Below are 24094 nucleotides of genomic sequence, written 5' to 3' on the forward strand. Positions count from 1 at the left end.
ATACGATATCCAACACCCTCATAACCAGACACTAAAGAAACAAAGATTTGTTATTGCTATTTCGACTTGGCTAACAATTTTTAACACATTTTGGATGTTCTCATCTCTTTTGCTATAAAAACTGACAAAACAAAACATGAAAATTCCTTGTAATTTGAGTTTGTTTCAGTGTTGATACTCTATGAATCAGATTTTTTGTATGTGTATGAGTTTTACTTACAGTTTTGATAGTATTCTTGTAAATGATCACGGCACAGTTATCAAAATTGTCATTTTAAAACAAAAAACAGCAACAATTTGTCTTGTGACATTTTGTGAAAATATTCTATTTAAAAATAGAAATAAAACAGTTTTCCCCCAAAACAATCTTGTCAATATAGGGCAAATTGACATGATGCATTGCATTTTGTTGGTTTCAGACACCAAAAATCAAGTTGGTGGTATACTGATCTTCAATTTGAGCCCACAACCACATATGTACGTTAAAAATTGTCAACGATACAAAACTTCATGCAAACTACTCCGCCACAAATTTTGCTTATCGGTCAAATTGACCGGTAGGAACGCTAAAGGGTTAAGAATCGTACTTAACCCTTTAACATTCAAGGATTTTTTACCTTTTCTTCCCGAATAAAGGATATCTGTTTTCAATCAATTGCACATTTCGATAAAAAGCTCACTCAAAGGACAAGTTAGACTCATCTGATAGATAATTGACCAAGGTTTCAGGGAAACTTGATTTAAGGAAAATAATTTCTTACGTTGGTCACGTGATATCCCTCAAAAGTCACGTGACATGCTGAATTAAAGTGACAAAAATGTACAATTCAAGCGGAAAAGCGGTTTTACAGACATTTAGTGACAAAAATAGAACATAGTTTTAGTGTTAAATTAATGCAAGAAGACTTTCGGAAACGTTATCGGTGAAAACTTTATACAGAAAGATGCAAAACTTGTCTGATTGGTAGAAATATCAAGACTCGAAACATCGAAAAATAGTGGATTTTTTTGAGAATTTTTGTCATAGTCAAATAAATGGCCCAAGTTTATGTTAAAGATGTTCTATTCATAACTGCTTACAGAATAAGCCTTTAGGATAGAATTTTGAGTAAATATTGAATGAAAATCTGGTATTTTTGAGTGCCCAGGCTAAGAATGTAACAAAAACAGAGAGAGGGGAGAAAAAGGGGGGGGGGATTTTTCTTTTTGATGTAAATCATGTATTTCAGTTGTCTTAATTGAAATTAAAGTTAAGTTAAGTTACATTTAATATAGGAATTAATTTTTTCATCCTCCGGCAGTGAGGTTTGAACCCGCGATCATCCGGGTGATAGACTGTGCATCTTTCCACTGAGCCACAGAAACCATTGGAAAACTTATGAAATTTAAGCATATAAGTCACCTTCTCTGTAAGACTAGAAATTAATGTTGGGAGAACATATATAATCAAACTTCGTTTTCTTAAGAAGCTATTTTTTGAAAATTATTATTTTTTGAAGCAAATTTGTAAGAAAGTTATTCAGAAATGTTCGTTTTTTCGTCTATATGTCACTATTTCTATACCTTGGCGATACGATATCCAACACCCTCATAACCAGACACTAAAGAAACAAAGATTTGTTATTGCTATTTCGACTTGGCTAACAATTTTTAACACATTTTGGATGTTCTCATCTCTTTTGCTATAAAAACTGACAAAACAAAACATGAAAATTCCTTGTAATTTGAGTTTGTTTCAGTGTTGATACTCTATGAATCAGATTTTTTGTATGTGTATGAGTTTTACTTACAGTTTTGATAGTATTCTTGTAAATGATCACGGCACAGTTATCAAAATTGTCATTTTAAAACAAAAAACAGCAACAATTTGTCTTGTGACATTTTGTGAAAATATTCTATTTAAAAATAGAAATAAAACAGTTTTCCCCCAAAACAATCTTGTCAATATAGGGCAAATTGACATGATGCATTGCATTTTGTTGGTTTCAGACACCAAAAATCAAGTTGGTGGTATACTGATCTTCAATTTGAGCCCACAACCACATATGTACGTTAAAAATTGTCAACGATACAAAACTTCATGCAAACTACTCCGCCACAAATTTTGCTTATCGGTCAAATTGACCGGTAGGAACGCTAAAGGGTTAAGAATCGTACTTAACCCTTTAACATTCAAGGATTTTTTACCTTTTCTTCCCGAATAAAGGATATCTGTTTTCAATCAATTGCACATTTCGATAAAAAGCTCACTCAAAGGACAAGTTAGACTCATCTGATAGATAATTGACCAAGGTTTCAGGGAAACTTGATTTAAGGAAAATAATTTCTTACGTTGGTCACGTGATATCCCTCAAAAGTCACGTGACATGCTGAATTAAAGTGACAAAAATGTACAATTCAAGCGGAAAAGCGGTTTTACAGACATTTAGTGACAAAAATAGAACATAGTTTTAGTGTTAAATTAATGCAAGAAGACTTTCGGAAACGTTATCGGTGAAAACTTTATACAGAAAGATGCAAAACTTGTCTGATTGGTAGAAATATCAAGACTCGAAACATCGAAAAATAGTGGATTTTTTTGAGAATTTTTGTCATAGTCAAATAAATGGCCCAAGTTTATGTTAAAGATGTTCTATTCATAACTGCTTACAGAATAAGCCTTTAGGATAGAATTTTGAGTAAATATTGAATGAAAATCTGGTATTTTTGAGTGCCCAGGCTAAGAATGTAACAAAAACAGAGAGAGGGGAGAAAAAGGGGGGGGGGATTTTTCTTTTTGATGTATATCATGTATTTCAGTTGTCTTAATTGAAATTAAAGTTAAGTTAAGTTACATTTAATATAGGAATTAATTTTTTCATCCTCCGGCAGTGAGGTTTGAACCCGCGATCATCCGGGTGATAGACTGTGCATCTTTCCACTGAGCCACAGAAACCATTGGAAAACTTATGAAATTTAAGCATATAAGTCACCTTCTCTGTAAGACTAGAAATTAATGTTGGGAGAACATATATAATCAAACTTCGTTTTCTTAAGAAGCTATTTTTTGAAAATTATTATTTTTTGAAGCAAATTTGTAAGAAAGTTATTCAGAAATGTTCGTTTTTTCGTCTATATGTCACTATTTCTATACCTTGGCGATACGATATCCAACACCCTCATAACCAGACACTAAAGAAACAAAGATTTGTTATTGCTATTTCGACTTGGCTAACAATTTTTAACACATTTTGGATGTTCTCATCTCTTTTGCTATAAAAACTGACAAAACAAAACATGAAAATTCCTTGTAATTTGAGTTTGTTTCAGTGTTGATACTCTATGAATCAGATTTTTTGTATGTGTATGAGTTTTACTTACAGTTTTGATAGTATTCTTGTAAATGATCACGGCACAGTTATCAAAATTGTCATTTTAAAACAAAAAACAGCAACAATTTGTCTTGTGACATTTTGTGAAAATATTCTATTTAAAAATAGAAATAAAACAGTTTTCCCCCAAAACAATCTTGTCAATATAGGGCAAATTGACATGATGCATTGCATTTTGTTGGTTTCAGACACCAAAAATCAAGTTGGTGGTATACTGATCTTCAATTTGAGCCCACAACCACATATGTACGTTAAAAATTGTCAACGATACAAAACTTCATGCAAACTACTCCGCCACAAATTTTGCTTATCGGTCAAATTGACCGGTAGGAACGCTAAAGGGTTAAGAATCGTACTTAACCCTTTAACATTCAAGGATTTTTTACCTTTTCTTCCCGAATAAAGGATATCTGTTTTCAATCAATTGCACATTTCGATAAAAAGCTCACTCAAAGGACAAGTTAGACTCATCTGATAGATAATTGACCAAGGTTTCAGGGAAACTTGATTTAAGGAAAATAATTTCTTACGTTGGTCACGTGATATCCCTCAAAAGTCACGTGACATGCTGAATTAAAGTGACAAAAATGTACAATTCAAGCGGAAAAGCGGTTTTACAGACATTTAGTGACAAAAATAGAACATAGTTTTAGTGTTAAATTAATGCAAGAAGACTTTCGGAAACGTTATCGGTGAAAACTTTATACAGAAAGATGCAAAACTTGTCTGATTGGTAGAAATATCAAGACTCGAAACATCGAAAAATAGTGGATTTTTTTGAGAATTTTTGTCATAGTCAAATAAATGGCCCAAGTTTATGTTAAAGATGTTCTATTCATAACTGCTTACAGAATAAGCCTTTAGGATAGAATTTTGAGTAAATATTGAATGAAAATCTGGTATTTTTGAGTGCCCAGGCTAAGAATGTAACAAAAACAGAGAGAGGGGAGAAAAAGGGGGGGGGGGATTTTTCTTTTTGATGTAAATCATGTATTTCAGTTGTCTTAATTGAAATTAAAGTTAAGTTAAGTTACATTTAATATAGGAATTAATTTTTTCATCCTCCGGCAGTGAGGTTTGAACCCGCGATCATCCGGGTGATAGACTGTGCATCTTTCCACTGAGCCACAGAAACCATTGGAAAACTTATGAAATTTAAGCATATAAGTCACCTTCTCTGTAAGACTAGAAATTAATGTTGGGAGAACATAATCAAACTTTTTCTTAAGAAGCTATTTTTTGAAAATTATTATTTTTTGAAGCAAATTTGTAAGAAAGTTATTCAGAAATGTTCGTTTTTTCGTCTATATGTCACTATTTCTATACCTTGGCGATACGATATCCAACACCCTCATAACCAGACACTAAAGAAACAAAGATTTGTTATTGCTATTTCGACTTGGCTAACAATTTTTAACACATTTTGGATGTTCTCATCTCTTTTGCTATAAAAACTGACAAAACAAAACATGAAAATTCCTTGTAATTTGAGTTTGTTTCAGTGTTGATACTCTATGAATCAGATTTTTTGTATGTGTATGAGTTTTACTTACAGTTTTGATAGTATTCTTGTAAATGATCACGGCACAGTTATCAAAATTGTCATTTTAAAACAAAAAACAGCAACAATTTGTCTTGTGACATTTTGTGAAAATATTCTATTTAAAAATAGAAATAAAACAGTTTTCCCCCAAAACAATCTTGTCAATATAGGGCAAATTGACATGATGCATTGCATTTTGTTGGTTTCAGACACCAAAAATCAAGTTGGTGGTATACTGATCTTCAATTTGAGCCCACAACCACATATGTACGTTAAAAATTGTCAACGATACAAAACTTCATGCAAACTACTCCGCCACAAATTTTGCTTATCGGTCAAATTGACCGGTAGGAACGCTAAAGGGTTAAGAATCGTACTTAACCCTTTAACATTCAAGGATTTTTTACCTTTTCTTCCCGAATAAAGGATATCTGTTTTCAATCAATTGCACATTTCGATAAAAAGCTCACTCAAAGGACAAGTTAGACTCATCTGATAGATAATTGACCAAGGTTTCAGGGAAACTTGATTTAAGGAAAATAATTTCTTACGTTGGTCACGTGATATCCCTCAAAAGTCACGTGACATGCTGAATTAAAGTGACAAAAATGTACAATTCAAGCGGAAAAGCGGTTTTACAGACATTTAGTGACAAAAATAGAACATAGTTTTAGTGTTAAATTAATGCAAGAAGACTTTCGGAAACGTTATCGGTGAAAACTTTATACAGAAAGATGCAAAACTTGTCTGATTGGTAGAAATATCAAGACTCGAAACATCGAAAAATAGTGGATTTTTTTGAGAATTTTTGTCATAGTCAAATAAATGGCCCAAGTTTATGTTAAAGATGTTCTATTCATAACTGCTTACAGAATAAGCCTTTAGGATAGAATTTTGAGTAAATATTGAATGAAAATCTGGTATTTTTGAGTGCCCAGGCTAAGAATGTAACAAAAACAGAGAGAGGGGAGAAAAAGGGGGGGGGGATTTTTCTTTTTGATGTAAATCATGTATTTCAGTTGTCTTAATTGAAATTAAAGTTAAGTTAAGTTACATTTAATATAGGAATTAATTTTTTCATCCTCCGGCAGTGAGGTTTGAACCCGCGATCATCCGGGTGATAGACTGTGCATCTTTCCACTGAGCCACAGAAACCATTGGAAAACTTATGAAATTTAAGCATATAAGTCACCTTCTCTGTAAGACTAGAAATTAATGTTGGGAGAACATAATCAAACTTTTTCTTAAGAAGCTATTTTTTGAAAATTATTATTTTTTGAAGCAAATTTGTAAGAAAGTTATTCAGAAATGTTCGTTTTTTCGTCTATATGTCACTATTTCTATACCTTGGCGATACGATATCCAACACCCTCATAACCAGACACTAAAGAAACAAAGATTTGTTATTGCTATTTCGACTTGGCTAACAATTTTTAACACATTTTGGATGTTCTCATCTCTTTTGCTATAAAAACTGACAAAACAAAACATGAAAATTCCTTGTAATTTGAGTTTGTTTCAGTGTTGATACTCTATGAATCAGATTTTTTGTATGTGTATGAGTTTTACTTACAGTTTTGATAGTATTCTTGTAAATGATCACGGCACAGTTATCAAAATTGTCATTTTAAAACAAAAAACAGCAACAATTTGTCTTGTGACATTTTGTGAAAATATTCTATTTAAAAATAGAAATAAAACAGTTTTCCCCCAAAACAATCTTGTCAATATAGGGCAAATTGACATGATGCATTGCATTTTGTTGGTTTCAGACACCAAAAATCAAGTTGGTGGTATACTGATCTTCAATTTGAGCCCACAACCACATATGTACGTTAAAAATTGTCAACGATACAAAACTTCATGCAAACTACTCCGCCACAAATTTTGCTTATCGGTCAAATTGACCGGTAGGAACGCTAAAGGGTTAAGAATCGTACTTAACCCTTTAACATTCAAGGATTTTTTACCTTTTCTTCCCGAATAAAGGATATCTGTTTTCAATCAATTGCACATTTCGATAAAAAGCTCACTCAAAGGACAAGTTAGACTCATCTGATAGATAATTGACCAAGGTTTCAGGGAAACTTGATTTAAGGAAAATAATTTCTTACGTTGGTCACGTGATATCCCTCAAAAGTCACGTGACATGCTGAATTAAAGTGACAAAAATGTACAATTCAAGCGGAAAAGCGGTTTTACAGACATTTAGTGACAAAAATAGAACATAGTTTTAGTGTTAAATTAATGCAAGAAGACTTTCGGAAACGTTATCGGTGAAAACTTTATACAGAAAGATGCAAAACTTGTCTGATTGGTAGAAATATCAAGACTCGAAACATCGAAAAATAGTGGATTTTTTTGAGAATTTTTGTCATAGTCAAATAAATGGCCCAAGTTTATGTTAAAGATGTTCTATTCATAACTGCTTACAGAATAAGCCTTTAGGATAGAATTTTGAGTAAATATTGAATGAAAATCTGGTATTTTTGAGTGCCCAGGCTAAGAATGTAACAAAAACAGAGAGAGGGGAGAAAAAGGGGGGGGATTTTTCTTTTTGATGTAAATCATGTATTTCAGTTGTCTTAATTGAAATTAAAGTTAAGTTAAGTTACATTTAATATAGGAATTAATTTTTTCATCCTCCGGCAGTGAGGTTTGAACCCGCGATCATCCGGGTGATAGACTGTGCATCTTTCCACTGAGCCACAGAAACCATTGGAAAACTTATGAAATTTAAGCATATAAGTCACCTTCTCTGTAAGACTAGAAATTAATGTTGGGAGAACATAATCAAACTTTTTCTTAAGAAGCTATTTTTTGAAAATTATTATTTTTTGAAGCAAATTTGTAAGAAAGTTATTCAGAAATGTTCGTTTTTTCGTCTATATGTCACTATTTCTATACCTTGGCGATACGATATCCAACACCCTCATAACCAGACACTAAAGAAACAAAGATTTGTTATTGCTATTTCGACTTGGCTAACAATTTTTAACACATTTTGGATGTTCTCATCTCTTTTGCTATAAAAACTGACAAAACAAAACATGAAAATTCCTTGTAATTTGAGTTTGTTTCAGTGTTGATACTCTATGAATCAGATTTTTTGTATGTGTATGAGTTTTACTTACAGTTTTGATAGTATTCTTGTAAATGATCACGGCACAGTTATCAAAATTGTCATTTTAAAACAAAAAACAGCAACAATTTGTCTTGTGACATTTTGTGAAAATATTCTATTTAAAAATAGAAATAAAACAGTTTTCCCCCAAAACAATCTTGTCAATATAGGGCAAATTGACATGATGCATTGCATTTTGTTGGTTTCAGACACCAAAAATCAAGTTGGTGGTATACTGATCTTCAATTTGAGCCCACAACCACATATGTACGTTAAAAATTGTCAACGATACAAAACTTCATGCAAACTACTCCGCCACAAATTTTGCTTATCGGTCAAATTGACCGGTAGGAACGCTAAAGGGTTAAGAATCGTACTTAACCCTTTAACATTCAAGGATTTTTTACCTTTTCTTCCCGAATAAAGGATATCTGTTTTCAATCAATTGCACATTTCGATAAAAAGCTCACTCAAAGGACAAGTTAGACTCATCTGATAGATAATTGACCAAGGTTTCAGGGAAACTTGATTTAAGGAAAATAATTTCTTACGTTGGTCACGTGATATCCCTCAAAAGTCACGTGACATGCTGAATTAAAGTGACAAAAATGTACAATTCAAGCGGAAAAGCGGTTTTACAGACATTTAGTGACAAAAATAGAACATAGTTTTAGTGTTAAATTAATGCAAGAAGACTTTCGGAAACGTTATCGGTGAAAACTTTATACAGAAAGATGCAAAACTTGTCTGATTGGTAGAAATATCAAGACTCGAAACATCGAAAAATAGTGGATTTTTTTGAGAATTTTTGTCATAGTCAAATAAATGGCCCAAGTTTATGTTAAAGATGTTCTATTCATAACTGCTTACAGAATAAGCCTTTAGGATAGAATTTTGAGTAAATATTGAATGAAAATCTGGTATTTTTGAGTGCCCAGGCTAAGAATGTAACAAAAACAGAGAGAGGGGAGAAAAAGGGGGGGGGATTTTTCTTTTTGATGTAAATCATGTATTTCAGTTGTCTTAATTGAAATTAAAGTTAAGTTAAGTTACATTTAATATAGGAATTAATTTTTTCATCCTCCGGCAGTGAGGTTTGAACCCGCGATCATCCGGGTGATAGACTGTGCATCTTTCCACTGAGCCACAGAAACCATTGGAAAACTTATGAAATTTAAGCATATAAGTCACCTTCTCTGTAAGACTAGAAATTAATGTTGGGAGAACATAATCAAACTTTTTCTTAAGAAGCTATTTTTTGAAAATTATTATTTTTTGAAGCAAATTTGTAAGAAAGTTATTCAGAAATGTTCGTTTTTTCGTCTATATGTCACTATTTCTATACCTTGGCGATACGATATCCAACACCCTCATAACCAGACACTAAAGAAACAAAGATTTGTTATTGCTATTTCGACTTGGCTAACAATTTTTAACACATTTTGGATGTTCTCATCTCTTTTGCTATAAAAACTGACAAAACAAAACATGAAAATTCCTTGTAATTTGAGTTTGTTTCAGTGTTGATACTCTATGAATCAGATTTTTTGTATGTGTATGAGTTTTACTTACAGTTTTGATAGTATTCTTGTAAATGATCACGGCACAGTTATCAAAATTGTCATTTTAAAACAAAAAACAGCAACAATTTGTCTTGTGACATTTTGTGAAAATATTCTATTTAAAAATAGAAATAAAACAGTTTTCCCCCAAAACAATCTTGTCAATATAGGGCAAATTGACATGATGCATTGCATTTTGTTGGTTTCAGACACCAAAAATCAAGTTGGTGGTATACTGATCTTCAATTTGAGCCCACAACCACATATGTACGTTAAAAATTGTCAACGATACAAAACTTCATGCAAACTACTCCGCCACAAATTTTGCTTATCGGTCAAATTGACCGGTAGGAACGCTAAAGGGTTAAGAATCGTACTTAACCCTTTAACATTCAAGGATTTTTTACCTTTTCTTCCCGAATAAAGGATATCTGTTTTCAATCAATTGCACATTTCGATAAAAAGCTCACTCAAAGGACAAGTTAGACTCATCTGATAGATAATTGACCAAGGTTTCAGGGAAACTTGATTTAAGGAAAATAATTTCTTACGTTGGTCACGTGATATCCCTCAAAAGTCACGTGACATGCTGAATTAAAGTGACAAAAATGTACAATTCAAGCGGAAAAGCGGTTTTACAGACATTTAGTGACAAAAATAGAACATAGTTTTAGTGTTAAATTAATGCAAGAAGACTTTCGGAAACGTTATCGGTGAAAACTTTATACAGAAAGATGCAAAACTTGTCTGATTGGTAGAAATATCAAGACTCGAAACATCGAAAAATAGTGGATTTTTTTGAGAATTTTTGTCATAGTCAAATAAATGGCCCAAGTTTATGTTAAAGATGTTCTATTCATAACTGCTTACAGAATAAGCCTTTAGGATAGAATTTTGAGTAAATATTGAATGAAAATCTGGTATTTTTGAGTGCCCAGGCTAAGAATGTAACAAAAACAGAGAGAGGGGAGAAAAAGGGGGGGGGATTTTTCTTTTTGATGTAAATCATGTATTTCAGTTGTCTTAATTGAAATTAAAGTTAAGTTAAGTTACATTTAATATAGGAATTAATTTTTTCATCCTCCGGCAGTGAGGTTTGAACCCGCGATCATCCGGGTGATAGACTGTGCATCTTTCCACTGAGCCACAGAAACCATTGGAAAACTTATGAAATTTAAGCATATAAGTCACCTTCTCTGTAAGACTAGAAATTAATGTTGGGAGAACATAATCAAACTTTTTCTTAAGAAGCTATTTTTTGAAAATTATTATTTTTTGAAGCAAATTTGTAAGAAAGTTATTCAGAAATGTTCGTTTTTTCGTCTATATGTCACTATTTCTATACCTTGGCGATACGATATCCAACACCCTCATAACCAGACACTAAAGAAACAAAGATTTGTTATTGCTATTTCGACTTGGCTAACAATTTTTAACACATTTTGGATGTTCTCATCTCTTTTGCTATAAAAACTGACAAAACAAAACATGAAAATTCCTTGTAATTTGAGTTTGTTTCAGTGTTGATACTCTATGAATCAGATTTTTTGTATGTGTATGAGTTTTACTTACAGTTTTGATAGTATTCTTGTAAATGATCACGGCACAGTTATCAAAATTGTCATTTTAAAACAAAAAACAGCAACAATTTGTCTTGTGACATTTTGTGAAAATATTCTATTTAAAAATAGAAATAAAACAGTTTTCCCCCAAAACAATCTTGTCAATATAGGGCAAATTGACATGATGCATTGCATTTTGTTGGTTTCAGACACCAAAAATCAAGTTGGTGGTATACTGATCTTCAATTTGAGCCCACAACCACATATGTACGTTAAAAATTGTCAACGATACAAAACTTCATGCAAACTACTCCGCCACAAATTTTGCTTATCGGTCAAATTGACCGGTAGGAACGCTAAAGGGTTAATGGTATCATGTCTGAATTGCCTTCTTCCACAGACACATTTAGTTTCTGGACAATAACTTTAGTTTAAGTGAATGGACTTCTATGAAATTTTATCAGAAGGTTCAATACCACAAAAAGAAGGTTTGGATTGATTTGGGGGGTTTTGGTACCAAAGGTTTAGAAATTAGACACCAAAAAGGGGCAAAAATAAGCATGTTTGTAGTTTCTGGACACTAACTTGTGTGTAAGTTAAGTGTATGGATCTCTCTGAAATTGTACCACAAGGTTTCATATCTCATAGGCTTCTATTGAGTTTGGGGGTAGTTGCCCCAAACGTTCAGGAATTAGGGGCAAAAAAGGGGCCTTAAACAAGCATGTTTCTATTTTCCAGACAAAAACTTGTGTTTAAGTGTATGGATCTTTCTGAATTTGTTGTACAAATCCATACATCAAATGGAAGGCTGGGAAATCCCCCATTTTTTTCTTTTGGATTTTTTTTCTCAAAAATTTGTTCAGTTTAACATTGATTAATATCAGATGATACTACATGTAGGTACATGAACTGTCATTTTTCAATTATTTTTTTTTTCACAATATTTTTTTGTTGTTGACAGAAAGCTATATTATTTCATTTTTTTTTTTTAACACAATTCAAATTCAGACAGTATCAAGCTTGTAATTTTGTATCTAAATTTGAACGAACTGTTCAGGGTTTGACTTCTGCGTTCGTTTCAGGATGCTCTTGACGAAGCATTTATTGTTAAATTTTATTATACTCTGAACCATATAAAACATATCAAAATGTCTGATGTGAAGTTTGAAAATGGAAAAGGACATATGACATTATACTAAGAAATGTATAAAAGGCTAGATCAACATTTCACAGAATTTTCAATTGAATACATTGAACGTGGTTTAACATGGTCAACAACTTGTGAAAATTTGATGTTGCTCATTATTTAATTGGAATCTTAATATTAAACTCACTGAAAGCTCATTTATTATTATATATTGAAATTAAATAATTCAAGTTCATATCAAGCGATATCCTATTCTCATTTGTCATGAAACCTATATATCTTATTTTTATCTTTACATTACAGATCATTTTAAGTCAGCTGGTGTGACAGTTTTTAATAATAACTGGGGAAACATACATGATTTCACACAAGACCCTGATGAACAGCATTTTTCTAATTTACCAGAGGTAGGCTTCCAAAGTTTTGGCATATCTTGTGTTCTTTTTTTTAGATAGTTTCTTGAATAAACTAAAGTTTTCTTAATAATATAAATACATGATGACTGAAGTTTGTTATGGAATTGAAATACTTTTGGCCTTGAAAATAAGGTTATGTTTAATTTCAACAAATTCTTTAAATATCTTATAACGCATAATAGCTATAAAGGCCAGTTTTGTGTAGGCAAGAGTTTTTTCTAAGACATCACTTCTTATATGTAGTAAACATGTTTTTCCAACTACGTTTCATAGAGCATTTGTTTCATTTTGACTTAGCTTAAAAGAGTATCTGTCTTGTTAATTTAACAACCTTGGATTAAGTAAAGATTATGTTTAAACCTCAGATGATATTTCAACAAGAACTCTATGGAATGTCTAGTTTTCTTGGTATGATACTTTAAGAAATTTTCTTTTTTAGGATGCTAAAATAGATGATTTTTTGTCAATTCCATTAGCAGAAGAATTTTCCAAAATGAATATATCCTTAGACGTTAGTAAAAGTGTTGTTCCTAAAACACATGGCAATCGACGGAAACCTTCTGACGAGGTAAGAAAGGGATAAAACTAAGTCTCTTACTACTGTATTTACTTGTAGGGTTCCTGTGGAAATACATTTAGTGACCCAGCCTAACATTACTCTTTTTAAATTCAGACATTAATTTACAAATGTTAGGAAATATTTACATAGTAATTACAAAAAAAAGAACATGTGATATGATTGACCATGAAACAACTCTCAACCAGAGACCAAATGACCTATATTTGATCTAAGTAGACTATATAACATACCATTTTACATGTTAAATCTAGGGAATGTAATAAATACACCTTATATTTCCATAAATTGTACTTATTAAAGTTAAACTGGGTTTGAAACTCCCTCTGTTTACAAAATGGATGAAAGTATCAACAGTAATCATCAATACAAAAAACTGTCCAAAAGAGACCAAAGTTTAGGATGTAAACAACTATAACATGTATAAGGCAATTTATCGGTCGTCCAACTGTCTATATCAATCGGCTCAGCTCTTAATAAAACTCCATATCACGGCTTTGTGACGTCAAATACGTTGACCTGGCCTTAATAACTTTGACCTGGACATATCAGCGACGTCATAATGTTTGAACCGATGTTGATAAGTTTGACCCGAACTTATCAAGTCAACTTCTGGTTGCTGGTGAAACTAAGACAATACTTCCAAAAGATGCAAATACAGCCCGATAAATCGATTATCAGGTTATCGGCATATTAATATTGTAAAATATCAGCTGCTCGACATAATATGAAGGCTTTTTGATCTCGTTCGCTGCGCTTACTCGACAAAAAGCTTCATATTATGTCTCGCAGCTGATATTTTACGATATCAAAATGCAGACAACCTGATAATCGGTACGTATTACCTTTAAAAATGAGAACAACCTATATTGTATAGCATACACCAACACTATTTTAATGAAAGAATAAGTTATTTTTCCCAGTAAGATGGCACTACTGTGGATAAATTATTATTCATTTGTTACAAATTTTCGTGGGTTTCGCAGGTACTTGTGAACCACAAATTCAAATGTTTAAAAATTACAAATTTTCTATAGGCTTTTTATGCAGAGATTGGCAAAACCATGAAATATAATATCCAGGAAAATGTAAGTTTTCCTCAATACACGAAAATTTAATCAACTGTACTCTAATCAGTTGGTTCTACCAGAAGAATGCTTGTAAAGAATGCAGATATAATATATACATGTATTTAGGTATCATGTGCTTAAAAATGCATTTTCTGTTTATGTTATAATGTTGTATTGTTGTTGTTTTTTTCTTTATGACTAATCTGATGTTACCTTTGTATTGACAGTCGACGCTGGTTGTGTTCTTCAATGATGGCAGCTGTTCAGCCAGAGCGTTCTCTTTTATCAATGCAATGAGGAGTAGTCATGTATGTATTAGACACTTCCTTGGTACTGTTAGAACTGTCTTGTCAATGATTCAATTATGATTGGTGATCTTTCAGTGATTCATTGTTTTAGTTCTATTCAGATAAATTGTATTAAAATCCAAGCTGCAAATTTAAAGTAGCAAACATTTATATATGCGCATATGGTATTTGACCCATGGGTTTGTCAATTTTGTTCATGTATACTCAATCAAATACTCTATCAGATTGCAACCTGACTTGGATATATGGTCACATTGATTGTAAGGAAGGTCCCTTTTTATTTATAGCTCATCTCTAAGGTCAAGTTTAAGGTTATTGAGAATATACTGTACTTTTATGCGAAAACTGTTGAGGTATTAAATAAAAAATCTTTATTTCATGATAAATGGACTTTTTTTGCACTCAATATTTTCATATATAGTCTAGGATAAATATTACTACATCAATAATTTTGTTAAACTTTCATTAAAATGAACTAAAAAGATCTTTTTAAACTGCATACTTTTTACCTGTGTCTCCAAAGGCTAAAGCAGATCTAGTAACTACTCAACTCTATCCATCCATCTTAAAGACCTTGGATAGGAAACTTTATTAGGTTCGGCTATTAAAAGTTTAATTGAATTATTTTGTAGCAAGAATGTACACTTATACAGACTAAAGAGGTAGAACTTAAACCTGAAGACGCCCAACGTGTGTTCAACACAGATTCATATAATAATATTGTACAGCAGGGTGAGTATTATTTTATATTGGGATAAGAATTTGAAAAATAACTTTTTTAGTCATTTTGAAGATCTAAGCTGGTGGTATATATTGCAGCTATATATAATAAGAAGTGTGAAGTGAATGAAAAAGGAGATTTGTTATGATTGTTGATGAGAAAACTACTCACAAGATATACTTTAAAATGGCATAGATGTAAACAACATCTGATCATTGTTTTGATGTGGTTATTTTCCAGTGCATTGGTTACTTGTAGAAAGTTAATTGTTAGTGATTGAAAACTCCTGTATCCATAAATAAACAAGAACGTGTCCCTAGTTAACGGATGACCCATCCACACTATCATTTTCTATGTTCAATGGACTGTGAAAATGGGGGGAAATCTCTAATTTGGCATTAAATTCAGAAAGATCATATTATAAGGAACATTTGTACTTAGTTTCAAGTTGATTGGACTTTAACTTCATCAAAAACTACCTCGACCAAAAACTTTAACCTGAAGCAGGACGAACGGACACACAGACGAACAAATGAAAGGATGCTCAGACCAGAAAACATAATGCCCATAAATGGGGCATAAAAATTAGAATGCCTAGAATTTGTACCAGTATGATAAAAAAACAAAGGATATGGGGTATGAATTTATAAAAGGGACATTGAACTTAAAACCAAACTTACCCATTTATATGTATGTATCTAAATATTTTCTCATGGACCAGTTAAATATCTCATAGTGAATAGGTTCTTGGTCAGTTGATTTGTAAAATATTGGATCACATGAAAAAAGCAGAGATTTTAACCTGCATAATGTCTGTTTAAAAATAAATCCCCTCATGACAATGCATGATGAGCAACAACCCATTCCCGAAGATATTTGAAAAAAATCTTAATAAAATAATTAGAAAATGTGTGACAAAATATATTTTGGTGATGTCATTCAAAAAATACTAAAAATTTCTATAAAGAGGCAATATTTGCAATTTTTTCACTCTGAGTAGGAAGTTTGAAGCACAGGCACTTGTCTCAGAATTCTTTTTTGTATATACCTTACTATAACACAAGGTACTTAACTTGCATTTTAGAAAAATGTCAAGTGGTGACGAAGTTCCGTTATATGCCGCTTTATAGGCTGTCAACCCCACTAAAACTTGTTATATTGTAAATCTAAATTAATTTTTTTTACAATGGTGTATAACATGCCTACATTTGTTGTCGTAATCTTCCGTAGCAATCCTACCCAAGTATGTCAATCGTAATAATTTTGCAAACCGCTGAAGAATTGGCAATAAACGTGTCACGTCTCCTTGTATATCTCGGTTTCCGATTGGTCAATTCTATGGGAAAGTCTCAATGATTCTCAGAGTTATCTGATCTTGTTTCATTCATAAGTAAAGTCAAGAGAGAGTCTGCATGACATTTACGTCATGGGAAAATTTGTAACTTATTAGACATACCACAAGCAACACTTGTTAGATTTTTTTCACGGTATAATATACAATTTTACTAACTGTATGATAAGTTCTATTCATGCGAAAACTAACAGTTTTTTCTGAAACAATTTTTATAATAAATCATTTACTGCGAGACGTGTATTGCCAATTTTGTGTAGGTTGACGAAATAATTACGATTGACATACTTGGGTAGGATTGCTACGGATGATTACAACAACAACAGTAGGCGTGTTATACACCATTGTGAAGATATATCAATTTAGATTCACGGCATAACAAGTTTTAGTGGGGTTGACAGCCGAGACACAGCACTTTTAATGGAATTTTGTCACCGTAATAATGCATATGACATTTTTCAAAATCGCGAGTTCAGTACCTTGTGTTATATAAAGGTATATAGGGGGAAAAAAATTCTGAGACGAGTGCCTGCAGTTTGAAGGTAAAAAATAAATGTGAAAAAACTTACCCTATGTGTAGATGAATGTAAAACACAAGTTGACTTTTTAAGTTAGGTTACTTAGATTTAAAAAAAATCACCAAATAAACCAGACTATAATTATCAACTCCAGATGTGTGATATGTCTACAAAAGACTCATCAGTGACACTTAGGTAAAAAAAATTAATGTATCCACCAAGGTCAAAATAATGATTAAGGAAATTGAATAGGTCTCTCTGAATCTCCTTTTAAATAGTTTATAGATATGAGAAGATCTGGTATGAGCGTCAATTGACAACTCTCCATCCAAGTCACAATTTATAAAAGAAAACCATTATAAGTCAAAGTACGGTCTTCAAAACAGAGCCCTGGCTCACACCGAACAGCAGGCTATTAAGGGCCAAAAATAACTAGTGTAAAACCATTCAAATGGGAAACAGTCTAATCTATATAAAAAGCGAGAAACGAGAAACACTTATGAACCACATCAACAAACAACAACTACTGAACATCAGATTCCTAAACATATAAGATTTATTTTATATCAGATATTTATATTTTTCTTCCTATAGGTGCTGTGATTGGAATGGAGTATAATGGTGATGACTGTGTAGAGACATGTAAAACAGAAGCTTTAAATTTCATGAAAGGTTCAGTTGGACTGGTATTCGTTAGTCAAAGTCAATCGGAGGCAGAAAAACAAATTGAAGACTTCTATAACTTTGCAGATATGCAGATGGCTGTTTAACATATGTTATTTATTATTTATGACTTTAAGTTTTGTATTATCCAGTCAAACTTTCACATATATCACTTATGATTTGTTGTGTCTATTTGGTGGCATTATTTGTAGATTTATTTTGACAATTTGTTATCTATATACCATAGTTGGAATTTTAAAATCTTAGATATGAAATTATAAGCTTTATTCAAGAAATTACTAAATGGGTAAGGGAAATAACTACACATTTTCAACCCAATTCATTCATTGGGTTTCCAGTTATTTGTTCAAAAACTTCATCAAAATACCATGAATAGTTTATTAAAAAATAACACACACACATTTCAATCTTAAGTTCCATGAAAATGGTTAATGAACAAAGTTTCTTTTACTTATACTTGTATTGCAAAAAAAAAATACAACTCAAACAAAGAGGTGTTAAATGAAAAATCAACATTACTTTGAAATGGCTTGATTAAGAAAAATCCCACTTACAAAACTTTAAAGATTTTTTTTTTACCTTAACAACATTGGAAATCTAAAAGTTAAAAATTTGCAATTTTACCCTAAAATTTCGTTTATATGTAGGATGTGAATAGATTTATTAATAGCACAATTTAGATGAAAATCCAGGGATGGTTAATCCACAGAATTTTTATAAGCTGTTTATATAAGATATTTCCTTTTCCACCAAAATATTGGTTCTGTTACATCACACCTAATCAGTTAAATGTATAAATTTCATTCCTGTTTATTATCTATTTTGTTACATAACATTCGAATATAATTTATTCAGCTTTATTCACATAGAAGTTGTCAACTATATTCATAATTGTTTAGTTTTTTTATCTATACTATTAAACGAGAAGACCTCATTTTTGGTGTCGCTTCTCTTCTTTCCACAATAAATTAATTAACACGCCTCTGTGTCCTATAGGTACAGTGCATAGTCGCATTTGTCATCCATTCATATGATTATTCAGATTGAGTTATTTTAGGAGAAAAACGAGAAAAAAGGCATCCGGATATTGTCCCGTCATTGGACGAAATTTTAAGTCTCATTAGACTTCCGGTTTGCGTTTTTCTGTATACTGTATTTTAAGAATTCTATCTGCTATCATTTTCAAGTTTATTATCCACGGCGGTCACATAGTTTATTAAATAGAGAGGGTCTGTATACTATATCAATGACCACCATGGATCATTAGTAAACTTAAAATTGAAAGAAAATACACTATATTTATATAGTAATGAATGTTCATAATATACAGATTTATATAAGCGCTAAAATTATTCATGTGAACTTTTGATACCTTTTCTGAAATTCTCCAGATATTTAATCTTTTACAAAATTCATTGATTACAAAAAAAGAAGATGTGGTATGATAGCCATGTTGCGACAACTCTCAACAAGAGACCAAAATGATACAGAAATTAACAACTATAGTTCACCGTACGACCTTCAACAATGAGCAAAGCCAATACCACATAATCAGTTTTAAAAGGCCCTGAACTGACGTCACCAGGTAACACAATCCAAACCAGAAAGCTAGCGGCCTTATTGATGTACAAAAATGAACGAAATACAAATATGTAACACATAAACAAACGACAACCACTGAATTACAGGCTCCTTACTTAAATGCTCATAACATACTCAATGTATTATGTTCATATTGAAATTGACAGAAAACAAAAAATTGGGAATTTTGGAAATAAAGGAGGAGGGATAAAAAAAAAACACATTTTCCTGTCCCCAATAACCTTTGACTTATGATACTTTTGCTGAAATTCTCCAGTCATTCAATATTTTACATAATTCTTCCAACAACACTTCACATACTATAAACTACGCTCGGAATGCCCGCGATTTCGCGGGTGTGTTCTAGTATTATTTATACTTGTATTTATGAATATCAAACATTTTATTGGTTGTTAAATTTTATTTTTTTCAAGTAAAAATCAATGAACTTATATTTTAAGAGAATGAAAAAATAGCCTTTACTTTCACTTTTTTTTCTATAATTCATTGAACAACTGATCACTGACACCATAAAATCATACTTTACATATTACAATTGACTTCTAAACATTCCACATATTATACTATGACCTAATACCCAGTTGATAAATTTTAATTAAGAATCATTTCAAAAATGAAAGCTTACATTTTGTTAGTTTTTTTAGTATTATTGCAGCAATATTAAATCTTCACTTTTTGTTCATTTTTTAACAATCCCAATGATAAATGCATGCAAACATTAGAGCTAATTTTCTTATGCATGTAGAGTAAGACTTTGGTTAGCTTGCTTGCCTTGTTTGTATATTGTTCAATTGTATTTGGGATAATGCTCAATCAAATTTTAACATAATATATACAGGTTTAACTATGCTTATCTATATTGTTTGCAGCAGTTTATCTTTATTACAATGCTTGAGCAAACATTTATGCAAACAAAGCAAGAAAGCCAAACCATGTCTTACTCTTAAAGTATTTGGACATTAGCTTTAACATAAAAGTACATGCCATGAAAATATTAATATTTCAGAATAAAAGTGTCCACATATAAAGCATGCTCACAAAAGTGAATCATTTCATATGTTTATTGTTCTAATCAAGAAATACACTTATCATCTGTTAAAAGAAGTGCAATTTTGATGTCATTTTTAAGGAGATTTTACATCTTACTGTTGAAGTGAAATATTGTTTTTGTAATGTTTGGAGGTGTTTAAAAATATTTCATCGATTAATTTTCTAGTTAAATTCATTTACTTTTCAATCCTAAAATTTAATTGTGCAATTAACTACAATTGGTTTCAATATTTCAGCACAAGCTTCATAATAGAAATTTAGTTCAGAAGTTATCTACAATATTTTGCACACTAAATTCTTTACATGGTATTTATGCACAAATAGTTATCATAGTGTCGAGCCTGCAACTTTAGTTGCAGAAAGCTCGACATAGGGATAGTGATCCGGCGGCGGCGGCGTTAGCTCACTTCTTAAAAGCTTTATATTTTAGAAGGTGGAAGACCTGGATGCTTCATACTTTGTATATAGATGCCTCATGTTATGAAGTTTCCATCAGTCACATGTCCAATGTCCTTGACCTCATTTTCATGGTTCAGTGACTACTTGAAAAAAAGTTAAAATTTTTTGTAATATTAAATTCTCTTATTATAAGTAATAGGATAACTATATTTGGTATGTGCATATCTTGCAAGGTCCTCATGCCCATCAGACAGTGTTCACTTGACCTTGACCTTACTTCATGGATCAGTGAACCAGGTTAAGTTTTGGTGGTCAAGTCCATAACTCAGATACTATAAGCAATTGGTCTTTTTATTCGGTGTATGGAAGGACTGTAAGGTGTACATGTCTAGCTGGCAGATGTCATCTGACCTTGACCTCATTTTCATGGTTCAGTGGTCAAAGTTAAGTTTTTGAGTTTGGGTTTTTTTTCCAATTCTATATGCAATAGGTCAACTATATTTGATGTATGGAAATATTTAATGATCTATATGTCAGTTGCACAAGTTTTATTTGACCTTGACCTCCTTTTCACGGTTCATTGCTCAGTGTTAAGTTTTTGTGTTTTGGTCTGTTTTTCTTAATCTATAAGGAAATTGTTAACTATTCATGTCTACCTGGCATTGTCCATCTGACCTTGACCTCATTTTCATATGGTTCATTGGTCAATGTTTAGTTTTCTTGGGTAATGTTAAGTTTATGTGACAGTTGTTATAAAGCTTAATATTCAGGACTATCAACATAATATCAATGATTAGTAAAGGAGGCAAGACATTTCAGCGTGTGCACTCTTGTATTTACTTATGCCAAAAAACCTGATACAGTGTCAGAACATTTCTACTTACCACTATTATTTAGATTTTGATTACCACTATTATTTAGGTTTTGATTGCTTATTTATGCTATCCCATTATATGTATAAGGTGATGAGCGATGGATGTAAAAATGCATCACAGCATATAGAATTCTCACATGTAGCTTGATATTAAGCTTCAGGTAGATCTGTTTTGTAGTTCGGTTAAAAATGTACTGAAATTTCCTAGGATGAAAGGACAGTAATTAAACATTTTACCCTTCTTTTGGTATAATCACATTTTGTAATTGTAAGCATTTACAGTGCTGTTATTTATCTGGATTTAACCAAATTGTCCCTAAGATTAGGTCCCTTAGATTAGCCAATTTTATTGATAAAATCTAGAGAATCTCCACTTTGACCTTTATTTGTTTACAATACAGTGAAACGTCAGCAAGCCACAGCTGATCTGTACATCTGATCAGTAGTTTTATCATACATTTTATTTATCAATGAACTGGGGCCAAAATAATTAGAAGTACATTCGTTTTTAGGCACTTAATACTTTGTTAAATTGTATTTGTTTATTTTTGCTATTTGTAGTGTTGATTTCAATGCTTATGTCATCAATGTTTAATGTATATTCATGTCACTGTGAATCCTTATTGTGATGATATTGAAGAAAAATCCATTCATCTGTCACATGTTCAATTAAACATGTTCCGTCCATCTTTCAGCTCATAGATCTGAAATTTTGTACTACATTTTATTTTATATTTATTTTGTTGTGATTATTTTGTTTTGATTATTAATGTCAAATTAGAACTAAAATGAAATACAGTTGAAAATTTTACAGACTCTTTTATCTATTTTACCTCCTCTCGATTTATTATTAATTGTGGGGCACCTGTTTATTCCAATAACACAATCACAAACAAAATAATGATATACAATATTGTATCTTAGAATACTAGAAGTTTACCCACAAATTTCATACAGCATCCTGGTTGAATGGAGCTGTTAAATACAAACATAGCAATATAACATCACATAACCTTGATGATTAAAAGCTATGTGGAGAACATCCAGTTAAAGCAAGCTCAACTCTCTTCCAACATTCAAATCTGGTTCCTGAACTGTACACTAGATTTCAGAACGTCAAATGCAGATAAGAAAGACAAGACCTTGTCTGATGCAAACAGACACATCTGATCAGAAGTTTAATACAGTAATAACAAAGGAAATATTTCATGACGTCTTCAAACTATAATTATGGCCCAGGCTATTGGTGGGTCGCCCTAAAGTGATCAGTCTGTCCCTCTGTCCATCTGTAATAGATTGTGTCCGCTCTACGTATGGAGAACGGTTATAATTTCATACTTCATACTTGACAGGTATATTAATCAATACCAAAGGGTGTGTCATAATGTATGGAAGACTTCCTAGGTCAATGTTCAAGGTTAAAAACTTGAGTTTCAGTTGACAATCCCATGTCCTATGGTAAATATTGTGTCCACTCTATATCTTGAGCGCTGTTATGACTTCAAAGTTTAAACTTGACATGTATATAAACCAACACCAGAGGGTGTGTCCTAATGTATGTACATCATCAAAGGTCAAGGTAAAAAACTTTGGTTTCAGTTGACAACCCCATGTCCTATGGAACAGATCATGTCTGCTATATTGAGATCTGTTATGACTTCAAAGTTTATTCTTGACATGTATATTAACCAACAGTAGAGGAGGTGTCATAATGTATGTACAACTTGCTAGGTCAAAGGTCCATCTGTCTGCATGTCCGTCTGCATGTTGTTCCATCTGTCCCTTACAAATTGTGCTCGATCTTGAGAACCGATATGATTTCATACTTTATACTTGACATGTTTATTAACCAACACCAGAGTGTGTGTCAAAATGTGTGTACAACTTCTAATTCCTAGGTCAAAGGCCAAAAACTTTAGTTTCATTTGACAACCTTATGTTATATGCAGTCATATTACTATTATACTGTGAAAGTAAGTTCAGGGTATTTATCAATTTAATTATATTGCCAAATAGAACACTTTTCGACTAAAAACAATACAATAAAATCACATCAAGCACATAATGAGACTGTATAACTTAAAAAAAGTGATTCAAATCAGCTTGTCCATACACATTTTTACCACACCGTTATTTACAGCAGGCTCCAGAAATGGTTGTCAAGCAAATTAATGTTCATCCAAAAAATCCAGGACAAATGAGAGAATAGAAACAG

General features: G+C 31.8%; 1 protein-coding gene across 2 annotated transcripts in view; it reads left to right on the forward strand.

Annotated features, from left to right (window-relative positions):
• The window catches only part of LOC139480991 (protein XRP2-like), a 63542-nt gene extending 40854 nt beyond the window's left edge, over positions 1 to 22688 (forward strand). For both annotated transcript variants that reach the window (XM_071263994.1, XM_071263995.1), the window contains exons 5-10: positions 12613 to 12716; positions 13165 to 13293; positions 14600 to 14680; positions 15313 to 15412; positions 17865 to 18894; positions 19903 to 22688. In XM_071263994.1, coding sequence (XP_071120095.1) covers positions 12613 to 12716; positions 13165 to 13293; positions 14600 to 14680; positions 15313 to 15412; positions 17865 to 18040 — 590 coding nt within the window. In that variant the 3' untranslated portion in view covers positions 18041 to 18894; positions 19903 to 22688. The remainder of the gene's footprint in view (positions 1 to 12612; positions 12717 to 13164; positions 13294 to 14599; positions 14681 to 15312; positions 15413 to 17864; positions 18895 to 19902) is intronic.
• Positions 22689 to 24094: the final 1406 nt, after the last annotated feature.

This window comes from Mytilus edulis, chromosome 7, assembly GCF_963676685.1.
Source record: "Mytilus edulis chromosome 7, xbMytEdul2.2, whole genome shotgun sequence".
Lineage (NCBI taxonomy): Eukaryota > Metazoa > Mollusca > Bivalvia > Mytilida > Mytilidae > Mytilus > Mytilus edulis.